General features: G+C 40.3%; 1 protein-coding gene across 22 annotated transcripts in view; it reads left to right on the forward strand.

Annotated features, from left to right (window-relative positions):
* Positions 1-14,448, forward strand: part of raskol (Ras GTPase-activating protein raskol) — a 214,866-nt gene that overhangs the window by 149,940 nt on the left and 50,478 nt on the right. Inside the window, exon 1 of one of the 22 annotated variants that reach the window (XM_034326056.2) lies at positions 11,428-13,401. The exons of 17 other annotated variants lie outside the window; for them this stretch is intronic. In XM_034326056.2, coding sequence (XP_034181947.1) covers positions 12,555-13,401 — 847 coding nt within the window. In that variant the 5' untranslated portion in view covers positions 11,428-12,554. Of the gene's footprint in view, positions 1-11,427; positions 13,402-14,448 lie in introns of those variants that run through there. 4 more of the 22 variants (XM_034326048.2, XM_034326053.2, XM_034326047.2 and 1 more) reach the window with 4 other exon arrangements.

Below are 14,448 nucleotides of genomic sequence, written 5' to 3' on the forward strand. Positions count from 1 at the left end.
AATTCATCTAATTTTTCAGCACAAGCAGGTGTAAGTACTTTTGTTATCACATTTTTTGCTAATTGTAGGTTTCTTACTACTTATAGATTTTGTATCGATCTTCTTTTGCGCTTCTTGTTGTTCGCGCAGTTTCCTCGCTTTCTTCTCCTCCTCTTCGAGAAACTGTAACCACGCCTTGTGCGGCCCACAAAACGATGTGGGTGGTATTCTGTCTAAATGTTCATAATATTTCCCCCATTTGTTCATAAAATAGGTCCCTAACTCGCATTTCGGCCAAGGTTTCACTCTGCACGCTCGACCTATCGCGAATAAAAATAAATCTAAGAAGATTCTTGCTAGATTAAATTGCTTCGAACTCGTTTTCAATTATTTAGGATTGTTTTAAAAATAAACATTCTGCAGTTTTGTTTATTGTAAATCATTTACCACCGCAAGAAGTACGCGGGCAGTCGTGTTGCAATCCATTTCGATGATAACAGTCGCAATCAATGTAAACTGCTCCTGCATACAATTCCCTGGACTTCACTGGCTTTAGCTGATTCCCATATTTTCCTGGTCCTAATTTTTTAGACTTTTCCTCAGATTTTATAGATCTTATACCTTTTCCCTTCATCTGCTTTTTTGAGGAACTCGGAACATTTGAACGTTTTTTCTGAAAAAATTATTTCCTCTTTCACACAAATCTTAATATAGATACTCAGGTGTGTAATCAGAAAAAAGGAAAAAGAAAAATTTCAAGAAATGCTATCTTCTATAGAAACATAATACATAAGTGCAAATTATGAATATGTACAGTATCGAGCATAGTAGGCTTTCTCAAGAAAAATAATAATGCTCCCCTTTCTGGTAGGCTTCTCCTCCCTTGAATTTGAATTACCTACTTTGCTCGGTATTGTACATTCAATGCTAAATACCTCATTACTCTACAAATTAAAATAGAATAAAAGAACTCCTCATCTTGGTTTTATAAGTTTTATTAAATTCCTTTTGCCAAAATCTTAGTACAATGTTATCATCGGTCTACAGATATTTGCATATTCAATCATTAAAAAAAAAGGAACGAATGAAATAAGTCATTTAGAAAATGCAATCTGGTTAATATAATAATTTCAACCGCAAACTGATTCTACGTATTCTTTCAAACTATTATCGCAATTAGCAATCGATTTATGGTCACTGCAAACCAGAATCATTGGTTGGGTCAATTCGGGGCTATCCGAGTTCGGTTTCGAATCACGGGAAAGCATTTCTTTCCTCTTCAATTCGATCACAGCCCTCGGAATGGGCAGTTGACACTGATCCTGAAGACCATTCCTCTTCGACCGACACACCTCGTACCGTTGCAGCTGATGAGGAGGGAAGTAATCCCTGAAACGGGTGAGCAATTCCTGCGATCGAATTTCAGGCACAAAATCCTTGGAGCATCCTGCGGCAGATCTTTCTCTTCCCGAATTTGTCTTAGCTTCGTTTCGACTTCCATTTCTACCAACTTCAACTCTGGAACTTGTCTTAGGCCTCGCGCAATCTTCCGACAATTTTCTCGCTTCGACGTCACGAATCTTCATCCGCGATGGCACTTTCGGTCTCGTCCGATCTTCCGACAGTTTCTCGGTTTCTCTTAGAAGTTTCTCCGTGACGCTGGAAGGTACGAGGACACACTTGAACAATTTAGAAGATTCGCTTGCATCTCGTTCACCACGTTCCACCGAGCTTGACCCCGATTTGTGATGAGGACAGTCCCCGCTTCGAGGCATTCTATTGAAGAGACTTACAGGAAGATTATCGACAGAGTCCAAGCCATTCCGACGTTTCGTTGGAGGTTCTAATTTTGTGGATGCTGGACGAATCGTTGAACACTTCAACGTTTCGGATCTTTTTCTTTTAGGTTGCTGATAATTGTTCGGGCATTGACCATTTGAAGTTAATTCAACCTCCTCCTTAGCAGAGGATCCTTCCATATCCTCTGAGAAATTGATCGCATATGCTTTTGGACCATTTGTGTCGATCCTAGTCTCGACGGTATCGTGTAGGCCGGATGTCGAATCGCCAGGCTTGTGAGAAGAAACGTCCGGGCAGCGACTGATCCTCGCTAAAGTTTTTTTCGCCGTAGATCTACACTCGATTATGCTGGTTGGTAAATTGCGAGGACTTTCAGCGCAGTTGGATCCTCCGGTCGTTGGTCCGTAGAGGATCCTCGAAGCGGGTCCATCGGCTTGGCACTCGCCTTTGCTGGTCTCAAATGTCATGATTTCTTTGAAATCACCGGTGCAGTCTGCTACGGGTACTTTGGTGATCGTTGCTAATGGTCCTTTGTGGCATTCGCGAGATTCTAGGCGAAAAGCTGTTCGAGGTTGAGGTGATCCATTGCATTGATTGGGCTCTTCTGGGTACTCTATGGGCCGAGATATTACCCTGAGGAAAAAAGAATCAATGGTGGGAATTATATTTACTACTAGTATCCTAGATTCTATTTTAACCCTTTCTTGCCTTTTCGGAAAATTTTCATCTCGACAAGAAAAAATCTGTGATTATTTTCAAATATATAAACCTTTTGTCTTATACCTTGAATATGGTCCCGAAGATGACTGTTTAGTCTCAACGAGAAGACACGTCTTCTGGCTGGCTGTTTTCCCATTACAGGCTACCTGAACAACGTGCGCCACGGGTTCGTCACCTTCGAAACGACACTCGAGGAGCGTAGTTCCCGGTGGGTACCGTGGACAGCAGGTGGGATCGGTGGTTGCTCGACGTTCAAGGCCACGGGCCTGTTGGAAGCGAATTACATACAGCTCGTATCGGTCAGCCCTCGTTGCCTCGTTTTCTTCGTTTTCTGTCCCCCACCTGGTAAGGGACTATCTTTCGCGAAATGCCTTCCACGTGTTCTTTCACTGTACCCGATCCAGCTGAGTTACGCTTTCTAAATCGCGCGAAATCTCATTCTCGGAGGAAATTTGTGTTAGGTGCGAACAGGATCTTGTTCTTTTTCAAATGATCGATAATTCATTAGGAAACTTGCTTTCGGATGCGAAAGTCATTGTAGAGAAACGAATAGCCATTAAATAAGGTATCGAGCATTGAATGTACTGTTTTGAACCTGAATTGATTAGACAAAAAATAGAGCAAGATCAATTTGTCCAAGGAATTTCTTACCGCAGGAGGAGCAGACTTTGGTTGTTTTTTCATTTTGCTGCAAACTGCTACCAAGTTACCTGCATCCTTCTTCCTAGAATCACAAATGGTTTCAATTATGAATTTTAACATAATGAAAAATTTCATTATACAAGACAATGTTTTTTCTTTATCAAAAGTCATAAGCAATAAAAAAAAATTGGGCTTCTATTGTACAAAGGTCTCTGAATGACAATATGCCAGCGAATTTCTGATTGCTCGTTGAACTGGTCAGCAATACTGTTCGTTCATTGATTCCAATTCGAAATAAGCATGCTGACCAATGTCCAAGCAACGTATGCAAATTGCTGGACCACTCCCCTGTAAAAAAAAAAGAAAGAAGGACGTTATGGTACAGCTGCCCCTTTCCGTTATCGAGGTCTCTCTCTCTTACTCTCATAATTGAAAGCTGAAAGTACAATTTCCTTCTGCAATTGGCTAATAACAACGGAAAAGTCTATGAACAACTTGCATTGGCATAGTTTTTTCTAGAGTGTTCTAGGACCTCTGGCTTTATTAATTAATTAATTTTACGTTGTCGTATTTTTTCTTTTCTACAATTAGGCAGGCTCTTAATTACGCCAATGGTTAACTTTCAATTGGTAAGGTCTTGGAATGATTCATAATCATTCTCTCACCTGCGCCACACATGACCGATCACCTATATCTACTTTATGCGTTACAAATTTTCCATGTTTCCTTTTCTGCAATTCTAACAATAGATACTAATCTATAACCTAAACGCAATCACTTATTTACGTGGTCAGACAGTGTATTGCAATTAATATTTTTTAAATTGCAATCAGAGTAGTTTGTGTTATTTCTATTTGAGGTTTTGCAATGAAAATGTTTAAATCGAAGGGAAATGGTACTTACGATTCAAGGCCGATAACCTTTGCAGGAAAACAAATATTTTTCGTCGTTGTAGACATGATTTTTTAAGTGATAATTTCCCCTGGAGCTTCGTATTCGCAAGCCTCGAACGCATCCTTCATTCACTCATAATTTTGTTAATTTTGTAGAAACGTTGAATTTCGATGTGAAATTTTAAGTATTCGACATTGTCTATTTGCCTGAACTTAGGCACAGAAAAATTTTGTTCCTCTGTTTCATTATTCATCATAATCAGAGTTAAAAAATAATAATTTTGAAAATTTAGTACTATTATTATATTCAATATAATTCGAAAACTTTAAATCCATTTCCAATAAGTTGATCGATATACTCCGGATAAAGTAGCAAGCCCAACTTACAAGTACGATTTTTCATTACTCGAGGGCGAATGAGAATTTACCGCAGATACGGACAGTAAAGTGTTCGATTATGAGTCTCATGGTGTTTATGCAAATAAGATAATTCATCGGTACTCGGTTGGTAGCACTGTTTCGTTTGGAAGTCGAAGAAAACGAGGGTTGTAAAACGCGCGTGGAACACGCGTGTTCTGCTTACAGGCTGCGCTTGGAAGTTTAATCTAATTGAAAGTATATGTCGCTTTATCGAGTGCAATTCCTTATCGAGACTGTCGCCAGTCGTGGAAATGTTCTGGTGTATCGTTGTTACAATAAATTTCACCACGTACCATGGTAGAATTAAACCGTATCTCTGTAGAAACCGTGCAGATGTACATGTTGCAAGAGAGATACTTTATTGAGAATGTTGCGTGATTTATTACCCGGTATGATCCTTTATAATTTCTCTTCCAAAGAGAAATGTTAACTCGTTTCAAAAGATTTTACGAACCTCTGCAAATTTATATTTATAAAATTGTAGAATTAAAAGTAGTTGTTCATTTTGCTATTGCATCGATGGGCTTTCACCTGCTAATTAATTTGTAATATTTCTGTAAGCAGTTATAAATTAATGTTCTTTCTATGCTCTGCTTTCCATTGCCGCGTTTGCAAAATTTCATATGTAATATTACGTTTCACCATAGTTTCACAATTCTATAAATTTTTACAGTTTCTGTAGCTCCTACGGTTTCGCAGTAATCTACACATTTGCTGTAATTTTTATATTATTATTTCTTGCAATAAGCCTACTTTGCTCGATACTGTACAATTATTCTATTATTCTATTTCGACCATCATTTTTCAGATCATAGACAAAAGTCATACTTTCAAAATCATCTTCCCTTCTAATCGTATCATTGTTTCCAAGGACATTTTTCCAATCGTTTATTTACCAACTGATTAATAGATTCAATCGCGAATCAGTGGCGTCGGAGGATCTCACCTGTCCATACGGAAAACGTGTCGATAAGCGAGGTGTATCGTTTCGTAAAACAACGATATAAATCGTTATCGGGTGTTTCGCGGCGATGGAAACGGGCCGAACGGTCGCGAAAAGATAAATCCCCGGGTCGGTGTGTAAACACCGGATGAAATATCGACGAGACGAGAACCGTTTACCTGTTCAAACAGCGCGGCAAACAGCAGACCTATGTGCTCGTTGTTCGTTATGGTAGAACGAGCGTATAAAGCGTCGGTTCGCGCGTGCACACCAACGACTGGGGGAAAAATCGGCGAACCTTTCGCTTCGTGGTCGGGCAACCGAGCCGAGCCGTTGCTGTTGTTGCCGCTCTGAACCTGACTCAACGGGGCAGATGTTGTGCAATATCTCGTGCAGCGACCGCTGCTTTCACAAGGATCCGCGTGTCGATCGAGAACACTGTTAATCGACGTCCAGATGTAATTGGAAAAACGATATCGAACCTGCCGGCCAGGATTAATCCTTTCGTTAACCCCTTCGCTGCGGGAGATTCGAACGCGACACGCGCATCACGGATACATTCGTTGCAATCGCGTGAACACTTCGATAAATAATTTGCAACAATTATCGCTTGTTAGAAAGAGGAATAGAAGTTGTATTTACAGTGGGTGATCATATTATTATGAACAGTTCGAAATTATCACTTATTTGAAGTTTGATCGGGAATGGAATTGAAAATATACACTTAAAAATACACTTCCTTTTTATTGCAAAACTTACTGTTATAGTTTTATTATTATGATGTTGCTATATTTACAATTTAAAATATATAATGTTAATATTTGGTCACGCCGCCCTTGGCATCTATAATTGCTTGAATACGTCTCGGCAAGCTTTCCATATTTTTTTGGCAATTTTCTAGCATTTCTGGGTCCATAATGCCATACGAATATAATTTTGTCAATCAGTTGTTGCTTGTTAGTTATTGTCTCTGATGCAATGCGACGCTTTAATAATTCCCATAGATTTTCTATTGGGTTTATATTTGGTGGGTTTCCAGGTCACGGTAAAACTTGCATTTTTTTATTAGTTAGTCAGGCTGTTACGGTTTTTGCTGGAAAGGGTATATTTCACTTTTATGGAATACATAATACCATCGGAAATACAAAATATGTAAGTTTTCCATTTGTTCATAATAATTTGATCACCCACAACGATAGGAAGATGTTAATAAGATTTTCTGTAGGGTCAAGGGTGCTTTTTAACCCTTTGACTAATGTTGGCGCCTATAGGCGCTTAAACTAGTTTCAATGTAGTGGAAATCAGTGTTTCGATTATTTCAATCTACTTTCTCAAAAATGCACGCCTAACCAAAAATTTTGCCGTTCCCAGTGTAGGGTGCGACTGGATTCCTATCGTATGATAGGGTTGGTACGTCTCAAAGTCCGCCATAGTCAAAGGGTTAATAAGCAACTATCTGATAAAATTAATTGCACTCCTACATGTGCCTTTCTTACATTCTTACGAAAGGATTAAGGGAGGTGTTAAGGGTGTAGGAAGAAAAATATACTCAGCTAATTGGATTGTTAGATCTGCTTTCGAACCTAGATCCTTGTTTGCAACAAAACTCCATTAAGCCCTCCGAGTCCTAATCGAGTTTTCCCTTCCTAAAGTGTCAAGGATCGAATGGATGCCCTTTACAGAAGATTTTCTATCTTACAAGGGACATTACCCAATCGACACATGCCGATTTTGATGCCCTTTGAGTATGATATAGTACTCAAAAAAATATTTGACACGTTTTTTTTTTTATCGGCAATCGTTCATGCTGAAGGGGTGAAAAAAATGACAAAAATAGATTATTTTTCAATATATTTTTTAAACAAATAAATTTATCAAAAAGGTGGCTACATAGAAAAATTTGCTATTCAAAAACACAGAAATTCCATTTTGAATTTTTCGCCTACACCTAATAGTTTCTGAGATATTCAAGAAAATATGTTTTGCAACCCCAACTTTGAGGGCTATTTTCACCCCTTCAGCATGGACGATTGCCGATAAAAAAAATACGTGTCAAATATTTTTTTGAGTTCTATATCATACTCAAAGGGCATCAAAATCGGCGTGTGTCGATTGGGTAATGTCCCTTGTTAGTATCTTACTTGGGTAACTTTAATACCGACCTTCCTAAATACTATTGGATTTTTCTTTATTTTGAATCTTTAAATGAAAAACCGCGTCGCAACCCTTAGCTTGTAACATCTTCGTGGTGAAGAAATCTCAGTTTACGGGTCAGTGGTTCTCATTTACTTCCAAGAGATTGCGTGCCTCGAACTTTTAACGAGACACCGATAAATTAGTTCCATATCGTCCGTCGCTGTCCTTCGTATCGCGTTACGTGTCTCCTCGGTCGGTGGGTCTGTGCCATCATCAACTACCGTTTCTCGCCAACGTCTCGTCGGCGTCGATGGTCGTGGAAGGCAGCATCTTGGACGAGGGCAAAAAGGGAAGAGAAAGCGTGGACGAAAGAGGAGCCACCGAGCCGGCGTGGTTTTTCTTCCCACGCAAGATTCCTTGCCCGGGTCCGCATCCGTTTTCCCTCGAACGTCTGCTCGCCTCCATCGTTTAATCCTTTCAGCTTTGCACGACCACTTTATCGCTTCTGCTGCTTGCAATACGCCTTAAATCGTTCGAGAATTCATTTATCATCGTTAGATGTAATCGGTCGATTTTTAAACACTATTGCTTGTACTCTTATTAAGCCATAACAGACGGTTATGCCTGCTGAATGACAAGTACCCTGCTTCAGATCGAACGGATACATATAAATTTCTGCAGAGGAATTGGTTTTTTTTTTTGGTATTTCAAAATAAAAATTACAAAATTAACAAATTTGTATCCAGCTCTAAGTTCTATTTTATTGATAGTTTAAAAAAGAAATATAAATTTCGCGTGATTACAAATTCAGCAACAGTTCTTCTCGTTCGCTTGGCAAAATTCGATCGAAACGATGCGCACAGCTGCGTCTCTTCTTTAGCAAAAAGACAAAGGCTGAAAGCGCGAGCGACGAAAATCCGTGTGCAAACGTAATTTGCGAGCATAGCAGACCAGTCAACCGGCTCCTGGTAAAATGCTAATTGAATTTCGGCCATTATTGCAACGGACAAGAATGGTCGCAACCTGACGAACATCTGACACTGTTCCTGTCAGCCTTTTGTGTCGCTCTCACGCTTCCCGTCCCCCATTTTTCCGCTCGATTTGTCCTCTAACTTATTCAACTTGCAATCACTGCGACTGCACGCATCTCTGGATCCGTATCAATGTTTCGAAACAGGACGATTCGAGAAGTTTAGAAAGTTGCATGTTTATGAAAAGAAAAAGAGAAAGATAGAAGGGCGTGAAAGAAGCAAAAGAGGGTGGATACGGAGAAAGAAACTGGTGACGCACGTTTTCCTTTCAAAGAAACAGGATCCAGTGGCCGGTGGCTTTTCTTATTGCACGCGCGATCCATCACGCGTGCATTTAAACGCGTCGTTTGCAAGCAACCGGCGTCGAGGACGATGCCTATCTCGATCTTCGAGGAATCGATCGCTCGACGGTTCTTGACCGATGGATCGATTCGTGAAATTTCGAGGAAATTCGAATGGACGATCGAGTCAATATTTTTAAATTTTATTGAATTAAATTTTGTAATTAAATTTCGTAACGCGCCAATCGTTAATCTTTGCCACCCATTTTTATTCTTTCAACATCGTCCGTGTTGAATTTCATGGAAAAACGAAGAATAATGATTATGGATGAAAAAGGCCCACCCACCGACGAAATTGTTATTTAAATAGCGCCCATCGAGCAGATGGAGGTTCGAACATCGCCCACTGGGGCAAATTGAAATTTAAATGGCACCTGCACCTCGCAGATGACACCCATCCTAATGAAATTCAAATGTTGTGGGATTCGATGATCGAGGATCACCGGTCAATCGATGTTACTTGCTAATGGAATGCCTGTTCTAGTAACCTAATTGAAGTTTACTGTGGCGAGATAATAAGATGAGCATACAGGAGCTTGTAAGTTGAGTAATATCCAGGGAAATTGAAATTTAAATGCCACTTGTTCATGGAGATTCGCGGAACGGATGACACTGATTGTGGGCGATAAAATTCAAACGTTATTGCAAGGTTTGATGATTGAATGACGTTTATTAAGGAGCTTACTTACTTAATCTTGAACCTTGGAATTGATTACCAAACGATACTTCTGACATAATTTCATGATATAAAAAGTATCGTTAAATAACACTTATGGCATATCAATTTAACGATTAAAGTATGACGAAAATAACTGCATAAAAGTTTCATTGATAATTTTCATACAAAATGGCTGATATTTCTTTAGAATGGACAGACTCGATCCATTGTTCGTTCCATCGAGAATCAGCCATTTTGGGTTAAGAATATCGATGAAATCTTTATGTAGTCATTTTCATTAAACCTTAATGTTTAATTTGATGCATCATAAGTGGTATTTTGCGGTACTTTTATGTCATGAAATTATGTCGGACTTCGTATTTCTAAATTCACCATATGCAATAACCTAATACCTTCAGAACATGGTTAAAATAGCTTCAGTAGCATCTTTCAATTGAACCGTTATTATCAATGATAATCAAGCTTCCAATTGAACATTAATATCGATCCCATCCAATTACAACGTGCATGTACGAACATACCAAAGATTGTTCCCTCTACAAGATTAAATCGATCGTTTCGTTTTATCCCGGCGCGGCGTGATAAAAAATTTGTTTAACGACACTGGTTATCGCGTGTACACGGTCGTTCGCGAGAAATATTCAGATTTAAACGACGCTAAAAAAATTTCTTCGATCAAATTGGAAATACAGATTCACGGTCGTTAACGAAATTTGAATAATATTCCAAGGTTCGATACCTGAACAGCACCCACTGTCGTCGCTAAAATTCCAACGGTACACACGCGATTGCAGTTCTCGGTTTTAGCTTGCATAATTTATCGCGTTTTACGTAGTATGTACCGGATACGCGATTAACGCGAATGTTGATGTCGCAACGGGAAAGAATTTGATAAAAATTTATGCCTTTCTTCGCGCTGCAAGTGACTCAGTTACGAATGATCTAACTGGGATTTTTTTTATTCCTTTTTCTTTTGATCCTGTTACATGGCCACCGTGTTTGCGGAACACGTAACGCCATTGGAACTGTTTCTGGGAAAAACAGACACTTTCCAATCCAAGAAGTATTCATGTCATTTTTATTATACAAAATTGCTGTTTTATTTTTTGAAAAATATATTTCTTATGCGAGCAGTGTTCTCCGTGAAAGTAAGATATTCGCATTCCATCTAGCGAAAGATATAAAATGTTTGTAGGAGAAAGTCCATAATAATTCCATGATTGTTGCTGAAACTGGTTCACGAAAATGATTGACCCGGTTGAATGCACGATTCGGTAAAAGTGGTATAGTTTCATCAGATCTATTCACGAGCCATTTCGACAAGATGGAAATCATTGTGGCAGTAAAATGATTGTTTTGCTCTGGTTTCGAAAGCGTTTCACTCTAGCAGGAAATGATTATCGATTGTGATCTTGAGTCCGGTCTGAGTCAACCGAGACATCGAATGTTTGTAATGGACATAAATAGCTAATCATCCTCACATTTTCCTTTTATTTTCCTTTAAGTCCAAAGTAAACATGGGTGTAATTTGCCTCTAAATTAAAAAAGACAGCCTTTGTTGTCATAAAAGAAATTAAAATTAAAATTAATATTAATATCAATAATGCAAATTAATACGAAAATAATTATATTCCAGTTATAATTAGCTAATTATTGCAACATTTTTTTTATCTTCTTTTAAGTTAAAGTAATCAGGAGTATAATTTACCAACAAATTTAAATAGATAGCTCTTATGGCGATTACAAAAATGAAAATTAATATCAATAACCCCAAATTGATAAGAAAAAAACTTTATTTTTCAATACAGCAATCATTATTACAACAATGTTAATATATAAATAAACAAAAGAATGTTGTAAAGGGCAGCTGCACTTAGGACACACCATTCGATCTCTCATTCCCTCTCCGTCTACGGCGACAAGTAGTCTCGAGTATTTCTTGAAACAGCCGTCAGGGGCGCTGTAGGTCATATTCAGCTAAGGCTCGAGTCAGATAGTTGTGAAGCCGTGTGTCGTGCGGACGATCGTTGGCTGCTCGTGTTTCCGTATCGTTGCTCCGATTCGTGTACTCTCTGTGTTTACCTGTGCTCGTTGAAAATCGAAAAACAGAAGATCATTACTAGCTGTTCGATGGATAAACAGTGAGATATCGGTAACGGATCCAATCGTCTCTCGAGCAGTCCTGTGATGAAGACGTTGGGCCACGAGAGGAGCCGATCCCGTCTTTGTGACTCAGACCCTTTTACTTTTCTTCGTACCTCGTGTTTGCTCGACCAGTCCGAGTCGTTCCAACTTAAGTGCACCGAACGCATCTGTTGAACGAGCGAAGTAGTATTTCGTCGTATTCCCCCGATAGTCCCTGCATTCTTTGGACCATTTTCTCTGCGATCGATCGTGCATGATCGTGTAATCCGCGAGATGATGAGAGAGGTCAGTGTATCAGCAGGTGCATACCTGGCATACTTCTGGCCCGCTGGTAATCTTGGATTCCGCGAAACGATGCTGGTATAGAGGTCAGCAAGAAGCAACGGGGTTCACGGTTCAACGCCTCCCACTATCTACAGTGTCGGTTGTACACGAATGCTCTTGGTCGCGACTCTACTCTGCGCGTACTCGCTTCTGTCGATACACGTGGTTCAGCGAGCATCACGATACCGCGTCTATATTTAGAGGAATCCTTTGGCAGCGAGAATTTCGCCAGGCCTCTCGATCGTTGCCCTTCGAAATCTCGCCATCCCTGCGGCAGCGAGTAAAGTAGATTTAAGGGAACTCCCGATGCCGAGGAACATACGCCGCGTTCAAGGAAACTTTCGTCGATATAAAACCGTGTTCCGATAGGCGTTCGAAGATTCCAAGCCGCGTTTAACATTCCCGGCTCGTTAGATAACGCGGATGGATCGGATCGGATCGGATCGAACGAGCGGTGAAAGCGTAAAAATCGTGAGATGCTAGCGTGTGACAGCCGGAGACATGTTGAACGCAGAGCATCTCGAGGAATCACCGAAACGAAGGTCCACCTTCTACGTATCGTTGGATGGCGAATCGCGGCAACCGTCGAAGATCCCGAAGACGATCGGTCCCGAGCCCGAGAAATTCGTCAGCAACACTTTCCCCATCAGCACCTCGAAGACGGTGCCGAACGTGATACTGACTCGTACTCTGAGCAACAACGAGTCACTGTCCAATCCTAAGAGAACGGACGATACTTTTGCCGAGCCTAGAGGCAAGGTACAGTCTCTGACGAAGATCTTCGAGACGCCGAAGTGCGATCAACCGTCGAACGGTTGCGATCAGAGGAAGAAGGTCGAGAGAACCAGGTCGTTCAAGACTATAGAAAGGTTCCAGAGTAGATTCACCGGTAAGAAAGATGCTAATCGAAAGGATAATCGTTTGAACAACACCATAGCCTGTTTCGAAGTGGAGGACGAGGAGTCGAAGAAGAAAAGCGAAGCTACCAAACGTACCGCGAAGAACCTTGAATCGAAATCGAATTCTAACGGGGCCAAAATTAGTACCAACGAGACTAGGAGCAAACAAAATGGTAGCACTACGTTCACCAACTTGTTGATACGTAGAACGCATAGTACGAAGCTTGCTAGAAGTAGCAGTACTTTGGTGAAACCGACTGGTAGACACGCCTCGGTCGACAGTCCCAGCAGCGTCGCGACGCCGGCCAGAAACGATAATCACCGGTCTACGAACGAGAAATCGAGGCAAGAAGAGACGCCAGAGCATTCTGTCGTGGATAACGACGAGGGAACGGAATCGTCTGTGTTCGAGGATCCTGATGCTGATGCGGATGCTGGGATACATTCAGGTATGGATATTTTGTGTCCGCTGTTGACGGAGTAATAGCGGCTACCTTGATGGAGATTGCGGTTTTTCGCACGAGGGTTAACCGGATATCATGGTCGTTTTGCGCTTCTCAAAGATAAGGTCTATACGTCAAGCGAGGGTTTGGGGTGAGGATAATTTGTTAATGCGATTCGATAGGTTTTGAGCGTTTGAATATTTATTTCGATTGTTTGGATAGTGTAGGATATCCTCGTCGTTGATTTGATCCAATGAAATCATTTTTATTTTAAATGATCTGAGATTAGGATAATTTTTGTATGACTTTTGTTAATTCATCTGTGAAGAATCTTAGGATCAACCTATTTTCAGTAGTGGAAATAAGATAAAGGTAGAGGATGCTAAGGGCGCTCTCGTAAATCAGGTTGAGGAAGCGATCGAAATTTGCGATTCCTCCGACGAATTCACGGGTCCCGTTAGTCCGGCAGAAATTGCTCGGCAAGCGAACGCGAGCTTTTTATTTTTTCTTCGCTCGCTCTGGGATCCACCTTAATTAAGGACGGCGTATCGTGCACCCTGGTACGAGGCCCTAAGGGTCCCTTGAAAAACATTGCTTTCCCCCCATTACTTGTATGTTTACTTCGGTACTGCGTTCCAAATCGTGGAATAAAATTGTTGAATATTCTTTCGAGTTGACTGGTATATCATTTGAAAATGTCTTCTGATAATTTTGACGAGGTTAAATGGTTGGAGACCTTGAAAGTGTTGAACGTATCGAATATCCTGGTATGTTATTAATATGGTTCAAGTTGCCAATGCAAGTTGACGATAATGAAGTGTAATGTGGTAACGTCGTAAAGAAATTGACGGTAGAAAATTAGTGTAACGAGCTGAAGTGTTAATAGCATACGTTTAATTTGTAATCAAACAGTGTACTTTTACAGCACTTCATTTTCAGGGAGAAATTTGGAAAATCTCTCTCTATGTGCATACGTGTTATCGAACTACGTGGATTTTCACTCGAGTTGTCGATTACCAAAGCAGAACTTACTTACAAAGCCTCGTCCAACAG

The sequence above is a fragment of the Osmia lignaria genome, chromosome 3, assembly GCF_051020975.1.
Source record: "Osmia lignaria lignaria isolate PbOS001 chromosome 3, iyOsmLign1, whole genome shotgun sequence".
NCBI lineage: Eukaryota > Metazoa > Arthropoda > Insecta > Hymenoptera > Megachilidae > Osmia > Osmia lignaria.